Source organism: Monodelphis domestica, chromosome 1 (genome assembly GCF_027887165.1).
Source record: "Monodelphis domestica isolate mMonDom1 chromosome 1, mMonDom1.pri, whole genome shotgun sequence".
NCBI classification, from domain to species: Eukaryota; Metazoa; Chordata; class Mammalia; order Didelphimorphia; family Didelphidae; genus Monodelphis; species Monodelphis domestica.
The window spans coordinates 533,135,846-533,157,200 of record NC_077227.1 but is presented as its reverse complement, the minus strand read 5'-3'; the positions used below and the strand labels follow the sequence as shown (position 1 = coordinate 533,157,200).

The following is a 21,355-nucleotide window of genomic DNA, read 5'->3' as shown; positions in this document are numbered from 1 at the left end:
ACAGGCAGACAGGAGATTCCTTCCTGCACTGGCCAGAAACCTAGGCCTCAGTGATCACCTGTCCACTGCCACTCAACTTGGATCTCCCATTGGCTCTGACCCTAGGCAAGCCTGGCTAACGATGTGCCCTCCAGCCCTGGGTAGAGGGTTTCTCCTCTCTGCTCTAATCCCCACTCCCTCTGCTTTTGATGAAGCTTGCCAACCCTGGGTTCAGAAGTAATGCTATCTTATAGTATAACTTCACAAGATTCCTACTCCAGATTTTGAAAAGCTACAGAAAGTGGTTTCTGAGACTACACTGGTACCAGTAAATCCTGTGTTCACCCAAAGCATGCCCCTTCGAGGCTCCCATCTACCCCTCTCAAAAGTCCCAGAATGCTGAGGGTTAACGAACTAGCTGGAGCCCTGGGGTGGTGAGGGGGTGGTGAGGCATTAACTTTTCCAGCACTCAGTGCCCAGGATGCCCAGCTTTGATTCTTCCCTCCGGAGTTTGGAGATGGAGGGTGCAAACGGGTTAGCGTTTCCCGGCAGCACAGACGGTATAGCCGAACTAAGGGCTCCCTCCAAAGGAACTTCCCAGGCTGGAGCCCATCAGCTGCAAGGAGACCACCATCAGGGAGGAGGCAGGGAGAGCCCAGGGGAGCTTTCAACCCTCTTCCCTCCTGACTGACAGCAACAGCAGCAACAGCAGCAGGGGACTCCTGGGGGCTGGGTGCATTTTCCTGCTTTCCAGCAAAAAGGGAATCTAGAATAAGGTAACATGGGCACAGACACCCCCAAGCAAGTCAGCAATTCTGAAAAGATTCCCTCCCATTCCCCCCATCAAGGGAAGAATAAGAAAGCTCCTGAAACCACTGACAAAGGCACGGAGAGAGGACTCCAATTAGTCCCTGCTGCTTTAAGAAGCCAGACGTGGAGAAAAACCAACCGTCTTTTTTTAACCCAGCCCAAGATCTACCAAATGAAATCAAAGTTGCACCACTTGGGTACATGAAAGAATAGCAAGGCAGCTTGCAAGATACTCTAGACTTCCCTTGCCTGTCGTCCCCTTCCCCGGTCACCCCGAGACACACACACACATACACACACACACACACACACACTCCGAATAACAATCCAGGGGTATCTACCCAGGAAAGCCACCAGCTCCCCAATTCCAGGCTCTAACTGTATTTCAGAACCCCACAGACATTGAGCGAGACTACCTGCATTAAAAACACTTCTAGATTTAAAAAAAATGGGAAAAAATACAGAAAAGGGAAGAGAGAGAGAATGGATGGCAGGACTCCAGGGCTAGCCACCGGTCTGCCTTACCTGGGACAGCAAAAAGGACAAGGTGAGCTGAGTTCTCTGCTGCATTTTGCCAGACTAGAAGCAAACGGCAGCTCTTTCATTCATGCGCCCGGCTGCACTGAGCATATTTTCGCTGTGAAACAGCCTTTGAGAAGAGACTCTGCTTTGAGAGCCAGCCAACTTCCCAAATAGATCAGCAGCATCATCACGAAAGCATTGGATAGAGGCTGATGACCAGAACCAATGGCTTTACAAGGATGATTTCTTCATAAGGCTTCCTCATTTTGCATCGCAGATATCGGGCGGGCACCTCTTACAAACACAACCCTTGGTGGAAAAAAAAAGCATTTGCCTTTAGAGTGTTTAGATTCAGACCTAACAAATCATGCTTATGGAACTCAATAGTCTTCTCTCCTTTTCAGAGAATGCAATTGCACAGGGGAATAGCAGCAACTTAGATCCCAGTGCAAAAGAGCCTCTTTATTAAAATGTTAATAAGGTCTACTTTATTTTCAATAAATCAAAAAAATGACCCCTGTAGTTTGGGTTATTTCTAAGCCTGGGAAAATGGCACAGTGGAGGTGGTTTGTTTGTTTTTTTTTCCTTGGGTGCTGCTGAAGTAGTGATTATATTTTGTGTTTTCCTCCTGTCTCACAAATCAAAAAGAGGACAGATCAATTCTAGGCTGCAGGAAAAAAAAATCCATCATAGGGCAATAGATTTTATTAACTGCTCAGGTGATGGTTGGACCTGCTTCCCATTCCACAAGCATGGATCTAAGGCCAAATCTGCATCCCTCAATTATAAGAAACTTTGCTTTGTGGATTTGGAGCATCTCTCTTTCCTCTTTGGAAATTATATTGCTGAGGTCACTTGAATTTGCAGATTTAGAGTACATTTGCCAAAGAAGGCACCCAGTTTTTAGGAGCAAATACTTTTGTTAGTATAGATTATCTCCTGTTTGGGAGATGATCTCTTTTACTAAAAAAAAAAAACAAAAAACAACACACAGAGAGAGAATCATAAGATTTAGACCTAAAAGGAACAAAAGAGATGATTTAACCAAACCTAATAACTTTAGAGAGGGAGAAAATGAGACTCCAAATGAGTTACTCAGGTATTCAAATGTATATCCACTGACTCTAAATCCAGTCTTCTTTCTCAAAAGCTACACTGTTAGTTATTTTTTAAAAAGTGAGACTGGAGATAAATTATATGATTCATTAGAATCCTAGTCTACCATCCCAAGGAGGATATCCAGTTCTTGGATGTTTCTATCCTGAAAAGCAAGGTTAGATAAAAAAAAAAGATGCCCTCATTGTAATTCTAAATAGCAATCCATGGAAACCTGTCATGTGTCCAAAGAAGTACCATAGATAACAATCATAAAATGATACTATTATAGATTTAAAATTGGAAGGAACTTTAAAGGGCAACTAGTTCAACTCCCCTGTTTTTCAGAAGAGGAATATCAAGCTTGATGAAAATAAGTGATTACATAAAGTTACAGTGTTATTAACTAATGACAACAGGATTTGAACTCATATTTTTTCACACCAGATCCAGTGGTCTTCCATGATCATTAGTCTTTAAAGAACATTCATACACTAAATTTATGATCCCATGGCCATTATCACCAATTACATTTATAGGACACTTTAAGACTTCTGATGCACCTTACATTGAAGTTTTCATTTGATCATCATAACAACCCAGGAAGTAGATGATATTATTGTCATTATTTTAAAGATGAGAATACTGAAGCCTCAGAGAGACTAAGTGATTTCCCCAGAGGCACAGGGCTAGTAATTTGTCTAAGACAGGATTCAAACTCAGCTCTTACTGAACTTAAGTCTTGTTAGCAGTCAACTTCATAATCACTGACAACTGTTGCTTGGGATTGATTCTACCCTTTGAAGCTAGAAGGTCTTTTCTCTAGAATAGCCAGAAAGTTTCTAGCAAGTCAGTAAAGTTAAATCTCTGAATCAACCCCTGGTATGGCCACTTCATGTTCCCCAAGAACCCCCCTCTCTCATTGACTTCCCAGGGGGAAAGGGAATAACTACAGACTGGCAGTACTGTCTCATTTGTCTGCCCAGGAATGGTCCCTATGTCCTAGTCATTAAATATATGGGAGAGAATTTGCAGGTATTCCCTTTTTGCCTTTATTGCAATCTACCCTTTATCCTCCCAAACTGAATGGAAACTCATAGTATCACAGAATTCCATAATGGGAAGGGATAGTAATAGACACCTAATCTGACCCCTACCCAAAAGGATTCTTTGTCATGATAGACATGACAAATGTTTACCCCACTGCAGACGGGAGAATCCAATACCTCGTGAGGCAATAATTCTAATTTTTAATAAGTCTAATTATTAAGGGCAGCTAGATAGGGCAGTGGGTAGAGTGCCAGGCCTGCAGTCAGGAAGATTCATCTCCATGAGTTCAAATCTGGTCTCAGACACTTACTATCTGTGTGACTCTGGGAAAGTCACTTAACTCTCATCTGTAAATGAGCTGGAGAAGGAAATAGCAAGGCACTCCAGTATCTTTGCCAAGAAAACCCCAAATGGGGTCACAAAGTGTCAGACAAGGCTGAAAATGACTGATTAACAACAAATAACAAATTGTTAGGAAGGTTTTCCTCACATCAAGTCTAAATTTCCCTCTCTGTAATTTCCTTCTATTGCTACTTGTTCCATTGAGTGCCAAAAAGTACAAATCTAACCTAATGAACTCACTGAGATCATATTATTCTGAGGGGGTGGAGGGATAGAGTTGGAACTGACCTAGGAGTCCAGAGATTTGAGATCACATGCCTGCCAGCCTTCAAACAGTTCTCAAGTTGATATTCCTAAAGCACAGATCTGGTCATGTCACTTCCCTGGTCAGAAATCTTTGGTGGCTCCCATCTGTTGTTAGGATAGATCTCACACTGGCTCCCAACTAACTTTCTAGTCTTTCATATTATGCTCCTTCAGCCCAGTTAAAACAAACTGCCAGCCAATTTCCATATATGACTACCCATATTAGATTTACATGCCTTTATGAAGGTGGACTGCCCTTTCATCACTCCCCTTTTACCTCTCTGCCTTCTGAAATCTAAAGCCTGCCTCCAAGAAAAATAAAAACCTCGATTGCCACCTCCTACATGAAGGGCTTCTGTTATTCCCAGATTTGATTTCTCTCCACCTTGCTATATTTATCTGAAAAAATCCCTTCTGGATTCCCCTTGTGGAATATAAGCTTCTTGAGGGCAAAGACTATTTGGTTTCTTGTTTTGGTGCCCCCAGAGTCCAAGATACCAATTTTCACAGAGTACATAATAAATAAATGTTTGAAAAACAATTGTAATTTTGGAATGCCTTGAACAATAGACTAATTTGTTTAACCAAAGTTTAGTAGGGGAAATGAGGCATTGTTTTAAATGGTCTGAGTTTCCTAACAAGCCATCTAGGTGAAGATATCCAAGAAGTGATTGGAAACATGGGACTGGAGCTCTGAGAAAAAGTGAGTATTAGATAAATAGATTTGCTAGTCTTTTTTATAGACATTATAATCAAAGCTATGAAGACCGATACAATTGCAAACAATGTGGGGACAGGTAAACACAGACAAAAGAGAAAAGGGGAGAGAAAGTGGGAAGAATGGAGTGGTAAAAGAAGAAAGGGAGAAACGAAGAGATAAAGACAAAGACAGGAGAAAGAAAATTGAGAGAGCCTGAGGTAGGAGAAAAAAAGAAAAGAAACATAGAAATACATCACTCCCAACTCCAAATTTCTAGGATTCTGTGAAAAAGAGAGTGTCATTGGAGGCCGGATTTAAACCCAGGATCTCCCAGCTCTAAGTCTGGCACTCTGTCCACTGAGCCTCCTAGCTGTTCCATCCTGAGTACTCTTTCAGGAAGTCCATGGGCTCTTTCTTTTAAGAGATAAGAGAGAGGATAACCCATATTCAATACTATTAAGCTTCTAATTACCCCTGCACTCATGCTGAACTCACCACTGCCTTCTGTATTCTTCAGAAGTTCTTGTCACCCACTTAAAAAAAAAGTTCCAACTTTTTGGTACCCATCCTGTAAGGTCTTCCCTAATCAGCCTAATTAGGAAAAAAGAGGAACAATGACCCCTGGAGCTGGCTTGTGGCAGGTATTTTCTTCTTTTATATGTAAAATTTAAATAAATATCAAATAACTCCAAGTATTATATTTTATAAGATTTATAATAATCACTTAAAATAGAAAAAATAAAAAAACAAAAGTATGCAAGCCTCAAAAAATAACACCTGAGTAAATTCTCCTGCCTGGCACTCACCCATCCTCCACAAACCACATCCCTGGGGGAGGGGGGAAGAGCTTGAGGGTGGAGCTACACTCCAAATGTAACCTCCCTACATTAGCATGTAACCTAAGAAGGAACATGGGAAGTTGGGAGAGAGAGTTCTGGGGTGGAAAACTCTATACAAATCAGACCTATGATTTCTGTGATATGAGGAATTCTAGTGAAGTAATTGCCTCCACCAAAACAGACCAATGGATGCTCTATTAGGTCACAGTGTTTGAGAGGTGCTCTGGGCATTGGGAAGGTAAGTGGCTTACCCAAGGTCACTTGGCCAGTATGTTTCAGAGGCAGAGTTGGAAGCCTTAAAAAGGTGTCCTTGATTTCAAAGACATCTTTCTATCCATTATGCCATGTCTGTCTCTCCTGGTTCTTAATGAGAGAGGACTATTTCAGAGTAAGGAGAAATGAGCAAAGAATCCCCTTATCAATTAGATAATCTCTGATCAGAAAAATTACCTTTGGGGAAATTGATGTGTTCCATCCCCTTCCCCCCAGCTTATAAAGTATGGAATGCCCACTGGTGCCTTGTTGAAAGGAAGCAGGCAATCCCTTGTTGGTTTTTAGTGATTTGCACAGTCCCCATCATGATTGTCTGCCTGTGACACCAGAGGATAGACCTCAGTTACTTCAAAGGAATTACCACCTTGCTCCATCTCATAGAAGAGAGCTGTTCTCAGCCTTTTTGCCTCTGCTCCTTCTCCCTGTTCATAGGATATACCAGAATACAGCAAAGCAACATATATTCTATGGGGAAGGAGGAGGAGGGCAAGGATCATACTTGTGGGTGCACCACAGGCTCTCTCTCCTCCTCAGCCTACCTCTACTGATGGCGTTGTAGCAAAAATGAATAGTGATTCTCAAGCTGATAGTGGAATTCATACATGGTTTTTCTAATCCCCAACCTGCAATGTAGAGGTGGAAGGATTTTGATTTCCTGAGCTCTGTGATTCTGGAATCTGGCCTTGTAGATAGAGAAGAGAGATTAGAGTATCACAAACCTTTGAGACTGTCATAAGAGTAATCCAAAGTTCAAGAATTTAGGGATCAGACCTTGTAGAGAGAAAGAGGGATTTCCTGAGCAGCCTTTCTACTGGAGAAATAAGTGGCTCAGCTAGTGGCCCCTGCAGGTAGAAAGGACAGCCTTATCATGGAGTCACTGAAGATCAGAATTTGGCCATTCTTTACCTTTTAGTTAGTTATCCAAAGAGCACAGGTTTAATGAGGAAGGAAGGGGGCACCTATCAGACTGTACCAAAATTATTTCCATTTCAGTGGTGTCAGAACCCTCAGAGGTTCAGCAAATGGCTGAATATCAGCATGGATCTCTAGAGGAATAAAAGAGGGACTCACTAGAATTAGTGTGTTGCTTGTTCAGCAGTCATGCCAAAGATCTTTGGGGGAATACAAACAACATTGGGTACTCTGTCGGTAAGAGGCAGGAAGGGAGTTGTGGTTTTCTGTAGGAAATTGCAAATCACTGTAAGGTAAAAAGACTGGTCCTGATTTCAATTCAGGGTTAACTTCCCTTCAGAAGAGACAGGGGTGGTGGGGTGCATATAACAAAGGCATGGAAATAGATATTTATTAATCACCTACTGTGTATTAAACTCTGCAATAAGCACTTTATAAATATCATATTTGGTTCTCATAACCACTCTGGAAGTAGATACTACTATTACCCCCATTTTACAATTGAAAAACTGAAGCAAACAGAGGTTAAGTGATTTGCCCAGAGTCACACAACCAGAAAGTGTCTGAAACCAAATTTTCCTGACTCAAGGAGAAGCACTCTATCTTTTATAACATCTCTCTGCCTCTTATAGACATCTGAATGTTTTAGATGTTTCCTTTATATTCTAATGAGCTCCACTATATGTTTTAATTTTTTTTTATTTTTTGTGTATCTGTTGATGGACTCCTGTGAGCCCCTTAAATCATTTGTATTTGTTATGAGGTAAAATAAAGTCTCCAATATGCATTGTTTACTTTGAATGTTTGTATATGACATGGAGATCCCTTTTATCCATGTCTGTGGAAACTTGAAAATGAACCATATTTGGAGACTTTCTTGGAGGAAACTGGGTGGGGATATAATGAAAGCATTACCAATTTAGAACACAAGTTAGACCTGCTCTATGGGAGAAAAGAGTCCTGAGGAGTTGAGAGGATAAGTTGGGTCAAATGTTGCATCAGGGAACTGTTATCAAATATCATGTATCTTTTGGGCTTTCCCACAGTAGGGAGTAATCTTCTTCCCTGGAAGGTTTACTTAGCACTCCCCAAGGTCCTGAAGACTGCATTGGACTGTGAATTGAAAGAGTTTTAGGGAAAAGAGAAGTATGCCAAGAACCAGATGCTTCTGAAAGGATTCAGAAATAAAAGATAGATTTGAGGAGTGAACAAGTTAAAAATGCTATCTAAGAATAAGATTCAAACTTCTGGACCAAATCTTAAAATCTAAGAATGACATCCAGACTAGGGACAGAATGAACCTATGAAGAACTGTTTTAAAATGCGTTTGTCTGTTGTGTCTGCCAAAAATAATTCATAGTTTTAGAGCCATATCAGTCATTCTCTCCAGGGGATACTTTATAGAACAAAATAATAAGAAAATTCATTTGGAGGAACAAAAGATCTAGAATCTCAATGGCAAAAAATATAAGTAGGAATAAAGAAAGCATTACACTTTCAAATCTCTGACTATATTCTAAAACAATAATCATCACCTATATTTAGTTATAGCTTAAAATACTGAAAATCAGCCAAACAGGATATATAATCAAGAGAAGAAGTAGAAGATAAACTCATCAGAACAGTATTCAACAAATCCAAGAATATAAAGCACTGGGGGAAAGGAATTCTTTGTTGACAATCACTGCTGGGAAGACTAAAAAGCAGTCTGGCAGCCAATAGAGTTAGACTAGCAGCATATAGCACAATAAGTTCCAAATGGGTATGTGAGCTAAATGTAAAAGGTCATGTAACAAAACAGAAGAGAGCAGAAGGATGTACCTTTCACAACTTAGGCTAGAGGGAGATTTATTTTTATTTTTATTTTTATTTGGTCATTTCCAAACATTATTCATTGGAAACAAAGATCATTTCCTTTTCTTCCATCCCCTCCCTCCCACCACCTCTCCCATAGCCCACACGCAATTCCACTGGGTATCACATGTGTTCTTGATTCAAACCCATTTCCCTATTGTTGGTATTTGCATTAGAGTGTTCATTTAGAGTCTCTCCTCAGTCATATCCCCTCCACCCCTGTAGTCAAGCAGTTGCTTTTCATCATAGAGGGAGATTTCTTAACCAAACAAGGGACAGAGGAGATCATCAAAGAGAAAATGGACAATTTGAAATCCATAAAATTAAAGGGCTTTTACAGACACAAAATTAGCAGCTATGATAAGCAAGATTTATTTGCAACAAACACTTCTGATAAAAGTCTGATATCTAGGACATACAGGGAATTAACATATATAATAAGAATAGCCAGAGCCATTCCAATAGATTAACAGTTGCACTGAATAAAGGATTGATAAAAGCTTTCTCTAAATCACTAATAATAAGAGAAAAACAACTAAAATAACTGATTTTTAACTTCACACCTATCAAATTGGTAAGGATGTCAAAATTATGGAAATGCTCAACATTGTAGGAACTATGGGAAAGCAGGCACAGTAATGGACTATTGATAGAATCCAAATTGGTCCAGTCATTCTGGAAAACACTTTGAAATTAACCAAGAAAGGTCTCTAAATTGTTCCTACCCTTTGATGCAGGGATTTCACTGTGAGATATATATCCTAAGGAGTCCAAAGACTTTCTTTTTACAAAGGTGATGAGATAGAAAGACAGATAGACATAGGTAGAATCATAGATAGATAGATAGATAGATAGATAGACACATCTATTTAGCTATCATCTATCAAAATATTTATAGGAGCACTTATCAAAAAAATGAAAAAAAAAGAATGAGTAAAAACACCAAGATATATAAAGAACTGGCTTTAAAGTCAGGAAGACTTGTATTCAGCTCTCATCTCTGATATATTCTGGCTGTGTGATAGTATGAAATCCATGTAATTCCTCAGTGCTCTGGGAGTTTCTCTAAAACCCTAACTTGCAGAGAAAATATTGACATGCATTAAGAAAACTCAGAATTTGAACTTGGATTGTCCTGACTCCTGGTCCAGCATTCTATCCACTGTGCCATCTAGTTGCCTCTTATGGACTATTTGAATGCTTTAAGTGTTCCCTATGTCTTCTAATGGACTCCTCTAAATCCTTTGAGTGCTTCATATTGTTTATGTATCTGTTTATGGGTTCCTATGAGTCCTTTATATCATTTATATTTGCTCTGAGGTAAAATAAAGACTCTCCTGTGCCCAATATACATTATTACAATGGTCCCTTGTGTCTTCACTGCTTAGCACAGTGCCTAACACATAGTAGGGGTTTAATAAATGCTTATTGATCAACAGAGGAATTTCCTAGCCAAAAAGTTCCCAATGCTAGCAACATCACAGGTCTAGTCTCTATTCCTTTATTAATAACATGGAATATTACTGTGAAATTTAAAGAACCATGGGGAAACATATGAACTGATATGTGAAGTAAACAGATCTAGTAAGATAAGAGGAATAATAATTACAGTAAGGTAAATTAAAAGAATACCAAATGAAGCCAAACTCTGAATAATTGCAATGACTATTCTCAGTGCTGAGGGAGAGATGAGAAGCATCTTCTTTCCTTCAGACTAAAGAGATAGGGGATTACAGGTAAAGAAAGCTGCATACGTTATCACATGAAGTTCATGTATCCATTCATTTTGCTTAACTGGTTTTCTTTCCTAAAAGAAAAAGAAATCTATGCAAAAAGAACTGTGATATAAAAATAAAAAGAAATAATAAATGTAATGTATAAGTAATATTTATCAAGTATCTTAAAGATTTGATAAAAATGACTTTGAACTAAAAAGACTAGGGAAGGGAGAAATCTGCCTACATAGTCCAGCAGTCAAACTATCTAAGAATTCATGAGGCAAATTTCAAAAAAAGCATTCACTAATAAAGTTTGTAATCGCAGATGGCTACACAGAAATATACAAAAATATGGGCAGCAAATGAGATGAACTAAAGATTCTAATACAATGAAGTGAATTTGATTAGGACTTAGTGAGGTGAGAATGCTGGCTTGAATAAAAGTCTCATAAATTCTTCCATATGGGTTTATATAAGAATGTGCTACAGCTAGGTTGTATATACTTAAAAAACCTATTGTTAAATTTTCATTGTAAACAATTGTACCTTGCCAATGAGCAAATATGGCAAATCAGGGTTTGATTTATTGTTTCATTGGTTGTCTAGATTTAAGAAAGTGAGGAAGGATATGTTAATGATTCAGATTAACCTTAAAGTGTGTCATGGATACATTTTTCTCCAACAGTTGGTTGTTAAACATTACTAACATATATCTGGTCTACATAAAGGTCTGGACAACTTCCTTTATGTCATTGTGTTCTATAGCTGAATATTACCTCAATGGAACTGAGAAAGACATGCATTGATATTTCAAATATTTATTAGCTTTTTGATCCTAGACAAATGAGGTAAACTTTTTGAGTTTCATTTTCATCATTTATTTTACATGTACATAAGCACCATCTTATTTTACTTATTTTTGTTTTTAATTAATTAATTGATTTAATTAATAAATTTAGAATATTTTCCATTGGTTACATGATTCACATTCTCTCTGTCCCCTCCTCCCTCCTCCTTCCTATAGCCAATGAGCAATTCAACTGGGTTTTACATGTGTCATTGATCAAGACCTATTTCCATATTACTAATATTTGCACCAAAGTGATCGCTTGGAGTCTTCATTCCCAGGCATATCCCCATTGATTTATGTGACCAAGCAGTTGTTTTTTCTTCTATGTTTCTACTCCCACAGTTCTTCCTCTGAATGTGTATGGCATTCTTTCTCATAAGTCCTTTGGAATTGTCCTGGCTCATTGCATTGATGCTAGTAGAGGAGTCCATTATGTTTGATTGGTAAGAACCTATTTTAAATAGAAGTTATATGACAGTGAAAAATAATTCTTGATTGGGAGTCAAAGGATCTGGATTTGAATGCTGATTCTATTTCCAGTGTCCAAAAATGTCTCTTAGCAATCATGAACCTCAGTTTTCTCATTTGTAAGATGGGAAATGTAGAATATATGGCCTCTATGTTTCCTTTCAGCTTTAAAGTTATGCTCATACTATGAACCAGGAAAGGCATAAATAAGTGAAAATGCAAAGGAAAGAATAAACAATGAATAAATTATCCTAAATTTAGAATAATTTTTCAATAAAAAAGAAACAGTGACTTTAAGGGCCAAAAAAGGAGGGGATTAAAAAACAGACAAACAAAGGGATGGGGGGAAGAACTGAATGGGATTAAAATAAATAGAAGTAAATTTGGAGGGCCAAAATTGAATCTTTTAAATTGAAGTCATACAACGTCTCAAAAATTGGATCAATGTTTTGTTTGTTTTTTACAAAATAGTAGATTTTATTATATAAATTATATAAATGTGATTATATAAATGTGGAAAAGGGAAGTAAACAACAAAGGGGAATGTGTGGTATACCCTTATCTGATGTACTTTTAGCAAGATAATACCAACTAGAAAGGGTTAATGATTTCTATAATATTTCAGCAAGAAACAGGGCTTCAGGAGAATGGGAGAAAAGACAGAATGTAAGGATTGAAACTAGGGAGATGAAAGTGAAAATCAAAATGCAATAAGATGGAAATAGTCTCACCAAAAAATACTTCTGTGGGAGAAGAGGTGATGGGAAATGGCAATTCAATCTTAGAAGTCAGTACTTTGGTAAATAACATTATCTGAAATAACATATCTTCATAGATAATACCTGTCCTTAGATGAAAGAATATGTGAGTACTGAAGGGCAGTTCACATAAAGGAAGGGAACATGGCCCAAAGGAGAAATGATATATCCATTGGAAAGGAGAAAGATCATGGATAGAGCAAGTGATAGAACTGAAGTACACAATTTGAGTCCCAGTGAAATTTCTACCATGGGACACTAGTTTTTTTTTTTTTAATTTAAAATTCTATTTAATTAATTAATTTCCCATGGTTACTTGATTCATTTTTTTCCATCCCCTCCTTCCCCCTCCCCACCCCCTTGTAGCTGACATACAATTCCATAGGGTTTTACATGTGTCATTGATCAATACCTTTTTCCATGTTATTGATATTTGTACTAGGGTGATCTTTTAGAATCTACATTTCCGATCATATCTCCATCAACCCATGTGACCAAGAAGTTGGTTTTCTTCTGTGTTTCTTCTCCCACAATTCTTCCTCTGAATGTGGATGGCATTCTTTCTCATAAGTCCCTCCGAATTGGCCCCAGGTAATTGCATTGGTGCTAGTAGAGAGGTCCATTACATTAAATTGTACCATAATGTACCAGTCTCTATGTACAATGTTCTCCTGGTTCTGCTCCTTTCACTTTGCATCAATTCCTGGAGGTCCTTTCAGTTCACATGGAATTCCTCCAGTTCAACATTCCTTATATAGCCCAATAGTATTCCATCACCAACATATACCACAATTTGTTCAGTCATTCCCTAATTGAAGGGCATCCCCTCATTTTCCAGTTTTGTTTTTTTTTTTTGCCACCACAAACAGCACAGCAATGAATATTATTGTACAAGTCTTTTTCCCTTTTTCTCTTTGGGGTATAAACTCAGTAGTGCTATGGATGGATCAAAGGGCAGACAGTCTTTTATTGCCCTTTGGGCATAGTACCAAATTGCCCTCCAGAAGGGTTGGATCAATTCACAACTCCATCAGCAGTGCATTAAAGTTCCTATTTTGCCACATCCCCTCCAGCATTCATTACTTTGATATCATGTTAGCTAATCTGCTAGGTGTGAGGTGGTACCTCAGAGTTGTTTTGATTTACATTTCTCTAATTGTAAGAGATTTAGAACACTGTTTATGTGCTTATTAATAGTTTTGATTTCTTTATCTGAAAATGGGACACTATTTCTATCCATATTACTTCCCTCATGAATTATCCTTCTAAGAGTGAAACTGAACAGAAAAAAGGGGGCATATAAAGGTGTAATCTTTAAAGGCAATAGCTTAGAAAGAGATTATGAGAGAAAGTTTAATCCTGTATCTAAGAAGCTTTCACATTGTGAAGAACACAAAGAAATTAAAGGAGGAAAAAAATAAGGACAAAAATGTATCAGAGATTAAAATTTTTGAATATTCAGGAAAATAAGAAAATAAGAAATAAAATTAAAAATAAACAGAAATCCTTAGGGAGGAAAGTACAAAAAATAGACTAAAAAAAAAAGAAGTTAGAAGAGAGGAGTCTTTTAAACTAATCACTTAACCACACTAAGAAGGTGATAAACAGATGATAAATAAAAGGAAGAAAAAGCAATAATTTAAATAACTCCCCAAACTAGATAAAGGTTTCAGAATAGGAGTGTAGGAGGGAGCTTATGGGAATAGAATTGCATTGGAGTGTTATAGTTTAATAAAAACTAGTTGTGGAAAAATATATTAACTGAAAAGAGGAAGGGAATAAATATATATGTGTGTGTATATGTGCATAGATAAATAAATATGACAAAAATTAAGGAAAACACAAACCTAACTCATATAACATTAAAAGTGAATAAACTAAGCAATCCATTAATTGAAAGAAATCAGCAGAATGGCTAAAAAAATTATATTACATGTATATTGTTTCTAAGAAAATATATAAAAATAAATATAATAAAAAAGAGAGGCTAGAACAAAATGTATTGTGCCTCAGGTAAATCCAAAAATTCAGGAGGAGAAATAATGCTAACAGAAGAAAGCAAAAATAAAATTTTACAATGTTAACAGAAATAAAAAAGGAAATTACATAATTATTAACTAATCCTTAGATAATGAACCAATATCACTATTAAACACATGCTCCAAGTGGCATAGTTTCAAAATAATAAGGAACATATTAATTCCATTGAAAAAAATATTATACTATCACAGCAAAATTAAAATAGCAACCAATTATGGGGAAACATGCAAAGGAATCAGTCACATATGAAAATTAATAAAGAAATTGTAGAACATGAATAAGTTAAAGACCAAACCATATGAACAATAATTGTGTGAAAGAAAAAAAATTGAGATAAGACAACATTCTAAAATTTCTGGATTTCAGCAGAACCTTTCTTTCTTTCCAAATTATAAAATCACATCCCTAAAAATAAATATTTACAAAAAAGGAAAAGAAAGAGTAAACTGGATATGCAATTAAAAAATGAAAAACAAAGAATATTGAAACCTAAAACTAACACAAAAGAGAACATCTTGAAATTTTAAAGGAATAGAGATAATATAGAAATAAAAAATATTATAGCACCAGTTTTGTTGTTTTTCAGTCAAGTCTAACTCTTTGTAACACGATGAATACTGTCCATGGAGTTTTCTTGGCAAAGATACTGGAGTGGTTTTGCCATTTCCTTCTCCAGAGGTTAAATGTCTTTCCAGAGTCACACAACTTATAAATGTCTGAGGCCCAGATTTGAACTCAGGTCTTCCTGACCCTACGCCTAATATCCACTGAGCCACCTAGGTTCCTTCCCCGGAACCAATAAACAAGGCAAAAACCTAGTAGTTTGAAAATAATAAAAATGAAAGAAAACATTAGTCAAAATGATTAAAAAATAGACACAAGAAAGTCAAATTAACATAAGAAATGATCTACATGAAAATACAATCAACAGAAGCAACAAAAATAATTATCTGAATATAGTATACACAATTATATGCCCCCCAAATCTGAGAATTAAAAAGGTATAATAGAAAGTTTTCTACTAAAAAAGCCATCTAAGGTAAAAGAATACCATATAAAGATATTAAGTAATCTCAAAAAGGAAGCTGAAGTAGCTCTAAAATGAATTTTTAAAATTAGATATGTTTACAAGGAAAAAACAATTAACATCTAAATATAATAATACAATTATTCTCAAAAACTAAGAAGGAATACATTCTACCAATTTCATTCTTAAGAAGCAATCCTAATGCCCAAACCAGGGAAGGATAAACCAAAAAAAGGGTACTCTAGCTGAGTACCATTAATATATATTGATTTAAAATTTAAAAATAAATCTTTGTAAAAATATTAGAGATTTTTACTTTAAAGTTCATTTGAGGGGACAGCTGGGTAGCTCAGTGGTGGAGAGTCAGGCATAGAGATGGGAGGTCCTGGGTTCAAATCTGACCTCAGACACTTCCTAGTTGTGTGACCTGGCCAAGTCACTTAATCCCCATTGCCTAGCCCTTACCACCCTTCTGCCTTGGAGCCAAAACACAGTATTTATTCCAAGATGGGAGGTAAGGTTTTTTAAAAAATAAATAAATAAATAAAAAATAAAGTTTATTTGATATGATCAAGTTAAATTTATACCAAGTATTCAAAGATAATTCAATATTAGAAATATAACTAAGATAAGCATATGAAAAAGACATCATAAACCAAATGATTATATAGATACAGAAAAGTAATTTTATAAAATTCAATATTAATTTATGCTTTAAATGAATGTTACAAATCTATACATAGAGAAGTTTTTAATATATTAATCATCTACATAAAACCAAAAATTAGCATTATATGCAATAAAGTAATGCTAGAAGCTTTAAAATTAAATACAAGAATAAAGCAACAATGTCTCCTCCTTCTCATTGTTAATTCATATAGTTTTTAAAATGCTAGCAATATCAATAAAATAAGAGAAACAAATTATAGTCATTAATTTGGGTAAAATGGTGACAAAGTTTTCCATTTTAACTGATGGAATCATTGTTTACTTTACAAATTCTAACAGCTGATAAATGGGTCAGACATTCTGTAAAGCAAGTTTTGAAAAGAGTATAACTAAAATATTATTCACTTTAAACCAAACATGCAACTACTAGTCAGATTCCTCAACAAGTTCAATGTCAAAAAAAAAGTTCCCATAAGTCCTAAAATATTTATAGCAGAATTTTACAGCATTTGCAAAGAACCTGAAAAAAATTAATGCCTAATTATTGGGGAAATGGTTGAACAAAATGTTGTATCATATTCCAGAGAAGTCAACCATCAACTTGACCATCTCTCAAACTCCAAAGGAAAAAGGCTAGAACCTTAATCACTAGAGTATTGGAAAGTATTCCCAAAACCACTAGAATGCTCCATCCTAGCTTGTAGAGCTGAAGAAGGAAGGGGAGGAGGAGGAGAAAGAAAAGAAGAAGAGAGGATGGAAGAAGAAGAAGATGAGGAGGAAGAAACAACAAAAATAAGAAAAAGAATAATAACAGCAGCAACCACTATCAAAACTGATGATTAAAAACCAAGTTGGGCCCCCAAAATAGCTATGAGAAGACCTCTTTGAAGTGGGGGGATAAGGGGGCAGAACCATGGGTGTGAATGACAAGTTATCACATTAGACTTTTTTGATATATTGTTTTTTTTCAACCTCTTTAAAAAATTCTTTATTATCAGAGATGGTTGTGTGGGAAGGAAGGGAGTGAAATACAGTGGGAAATGAAGATGATATTAAAAATTATATCAATGCAATTATTTTTAAAAGATCCAGAAACAGGATATTTTGTAATTATTTAAATACAGACTACATTACATAAAGAAGTAAGAGTTTAGGTTTCAGGAAACATTATTCATGTTATTGACACAAAAGCATTCTATAGCAGTAGCAGGGGACTTCAGTTCTCTCTTATTGTTACTCTGTGTTTCTGTGTTTCTGTCTGTCTGTCTGTCTGTCTGTCTGTCTGTCTGTCTGTCTGTCTGTCTCTTCCTCCTTCCAAGAAGCAATGCAGTACTTTCTTGACTTGAGATATTCATAATATCTATCATCCTCAAAAACTTGAGAAATGAACAAGGGAAAATTGAGCTTTGCATCAAGCTCTTAGCAGCCAGAAAGACCCAATTATGGGATGGAAATCAAGAACCTTGGAAGGAAGTGATGACTCCAATTTTGAATTTGGAAGAAAGGAAAAGTTACAAATAGTTTGACATATATGCAAAGTATAAGGAAAGTATACTTGAAAGAGAAAGACAAGGTAGAATCCTGTGCCCTGAAATTTTATAGGTGATCATCTCAAAAATAATGGGGAACTCTCAAAAATTAAATTTGAAGCTAGAATTACAAATAATTTCAATGAAGTAAAAGAGGAACTATCTAAAATGCCAGTCTGGATGTACTTGGAATTCACCAATAGACTATGATTTTTAAAAAAACATATACTGAAGATGGAAGCAAGGGCAGGTAACAGGAATGCTACGATGATCTGCTGCAAACTAGAAAAGCTATGCCTAACTTAAAGCTTCAAAGGAGAGCATTTTTTTTATTGTTTATTCACTTTTGCAATTTGGCAAAAGAGGAGGGCTAGAGGAGTGAAAGGACTGCTATTTGTTATGGATGGAATGGTGATAACTGATGACAGAGAATGAAGTGCTTAACCCTTATTTTGCTTCTATTTTTCTCTGCCAAGGTAGAAAATCTTTGGATGGAAATAAAAGAACAGGAAAGACAAATCAGGAGTTGATATCCCTGGTAACTGAGAAGAGAATAAGATAGTTTATGCATGATGAATTCAAATAATCTACAGGAGAATGAAATTACTTGTGTGGGTACTGGAGAATCTGGAAAAATTTTGCTTATGATATTATTACTGAGCTGCCATCAGTGATCATTGAAAGGTGAGAGAGAACTGAAGAGGTACCACAGGCTTGGAGAAGGGTATATGTTCCAAGTTTTTTTTAAAGAAGTATTTGAGGGATGAAATGATCCCTATAAAGTACAGATTGGTGAGTATGGCTGCTTCATGGCAAATTTCTAGCACTTATTTTTTAAATTTTCTTTAATTAATTAATTTAGAATATTTTTCCGTGGTTACATGATTCATATTCTTTTCCTCACCTTCACCCTCCCTCCTCCCACAGCCAACGATCAATTCAACTAGTTTTAACATGTGTCATTGATCAAGACCTATTTCTAGGACTTATTAAATAAGTGATTAGAGAGCATTTAGAAAAGAAATCAGAAATACAAAGAGCCAGAAAGCCTTTGAAAAACAGGTCATGCCATTCGTGTTTGCTTTTTTGATAGTCCTAATAGACTGAAGACCTTGACAAGCTAGAAAAATATGGATAGGTAGAGATAGATAGTGGGAATAAAGATTAAACCTGTGATTCCATTGATATAGAAACTGTCTGGAAAAGGAAATTCTCTCTATCAATGAATGTCAGCACCTTCTCTGCAATTTGTAATCTTAGAGTATTGCCTAGAAAATTCAGAGTTTGAGTTTTGCCCTAGGCAACACAGTTGGTATGTGTCAGAGGTGGCACTTGAACCTGTCTTCCTGATTTCAAAGCAAGCTTTCTAACCACTACACACACTGCATGAATTGGACTAAATTTTATGAAAAGGAATTTAGTAGGGATAAATTTAAAGTCTAAGTCTGGGTTCAAAAAACATTTGTGTTCAGCCAGTTTTCAGTTGTGTTTTATTCTTCATGACCCCATTTAGGGTTTTCTTATCAAAGATACCAGAATGGGTTGTCATTTTCTTCCCTTAACTCATTTTAAACTTCAAATACAAGATGAGAGATAAACAGATGATAATAGTTTTTTTTTCTTTTTCTTTAGATAGCAAGGGAGAGATTAATCCTCTTCATAGAGCAGGTACTGATTCAAATAGTTGTTGAATTTAATTTAATTTAATTGTATTCAACTGAAGTGAAGCAAAAATAGAACTAGTCTTTTTTTTTGTTTGTTTATTTGTTTGTTTTTCAGTCTCTGGAACTCAAACTGAGTGAAGTGGGTTCCTGGTAAGCTAAACTTAAAAGGAGAACAAAATCTCAGAACTGCAAGGAACTTCAGGGACAGATAGCTCTTCTGGTGTAATCCATATTTGACCAAACATCGCCTGGACGTAACTGATCCTCAGTCTTTTATACTCAGTTTGAAGACTTTCTCTCCAAGGAGATAGTTGGACTAAATAGCTACTAATTCCTTAAACCATTTCATTGGATGCTTTCTAGGATTCTCATCCTCTTCTAGAAGTTTTATAGACTATGTCCTTCCTAAAACATAGAACTGAGAATTGAACATAGTACTCCGTATGTGACCTGACCAAGGCAGAGCATAATAAATCATTTCCCTTGTTCTGAGCAATATTTCTCTTTTAATCTAACTTAAAAATAACAATATACCTTCTGCTCTGTCACACTATTGATACATATTGAACTAAAAGTATAATAGAATTCCAAGATCTTTTTCAAAAGATTTATTGTCTAGCCATTCCTCCTCCATTCCATACATATGAAGCTGAATTTTTGAACCCATGTAGAATTTTCACTTATCTCTATTACATATAAATTTATCTAATTCATTTCATTGTTCAAACGGATTTTTTTGTATCTTGACTGTCATATACTATATGAGTTATTTATCTAAGCCTCACATGATCTGTAAATTCAATAATCATGCTTTCTGTATCTTTATCTAATTATTTGATAAAATCACTGATAAAATTTCAGTGTCACAGGACAAAGGATGCATCTCTAGGACTTCTGAGCAGAGATCTCTATTTATTAAGTCTCCATCAAGTCATTAAAAATTATTCTTTGGGTATCAATTTACTTAAAGGAATCTGACTCTACCTAACTATTATCACCAAGCTTATATCTCTTCATCTCATCCACCAAATCACATGAAATTCTGTCAAATGCTTTATTGAAATGCAAGTATACTATATCTGCATTACTCTCTTAATCCTCCATTAAATTTGTCCTGTCAAAAAAGGAAATGAGATGACTGGAAACACCTATTAGTTTAAAGAGATATCAATCTGTTGTTTTGATATTTTCATTTCCCATTTATCACTCCTCCCTGAGTGTCTCTCACTTCCGAAACTTTTTCTTCATCCTATGACATCCCATGCTTGAATATTTTTTTCCTCTTCTCCTGGGAAATTATTATTGTTCTGATTTTATTTTCATCTTTTAATAATGTTGTCCTACTGTTATACAACTCCCAGATGTCCTGAATTTCTTCTCACCTTGTTCTTTTCTCATAATAAATCTTTCCCTTTTGACCATAACCTTCAGAATGCCTATGAACTTTATCAATTCTCCCCCATTTAAAACTAATTTCATCTTCTTTCTGCCATCTTGTCAAGCTACCACCTTATAGATCTTCCTTTTATCGGCCACTTACTAGAAAAATTGTCTACATTTATTACCTCCACTTTCTCATCACTTGTTTTTTCTCAACATATTAAAATTCTACTTCTGACATTATCATGTAACTGAAATTGCTCTATCAAAACAATAAATATTTCTTGGTTGGAGCGATGTTGATTGAGGTAGTTTACTTCTAAACTTTAGTTTATAAGGAAGTGAGTCTTTTTTGTGACTGACTTATTTTTGTGAAGGGTATAGAAATGCCCTTTGCTTCATACTAGATTGGTTATGGATCAATTAAGGACTGGTGGGTACTGTAGCAGAGTGCCACATTTATACTTTAAATTCACCATGCCTAAAACTAAAGGAAGCAACATAGAATAATCAGAAGATATGGGCTCATGTTCTGGCTCTGCCATTTATCTTCTATGAAACCTTGAAAAA

At 36.0% G+C, this 21,355-nt stretch overlaps 1 protein-coding gene across 2 annotated transcripts in view; it reads right to left on the bottom strand.

The window, feature by feature from the left end:
• The window catches only part of CDH13 (cadherin 13), a 1,329,441-nt gene extending 1,327,724 nt beyond the window's left edge, over window positions 1-1,717 (bottom strand). The window contains exon 1 of one of the 2 annotated variants that reach the window (XM_007476128.3): window positions 1,315-1,717. In XM_007476128.3, coding sequence (XP_007476190.1) covers window positions 1,315-1,359 — 45 coding nt within the window. In that variant the 5' untranslated portion in view covers window positions 1,360-1,717. The remainder of the gene's footprint in view (window positions 1-1,314) is intronic. The other variant, XM_056823341.1, reaches the window with a different exon arrangement.
• Between the last annotated feature and the right edge of the window lie 19,638 nt (window positions 1,718-21,355).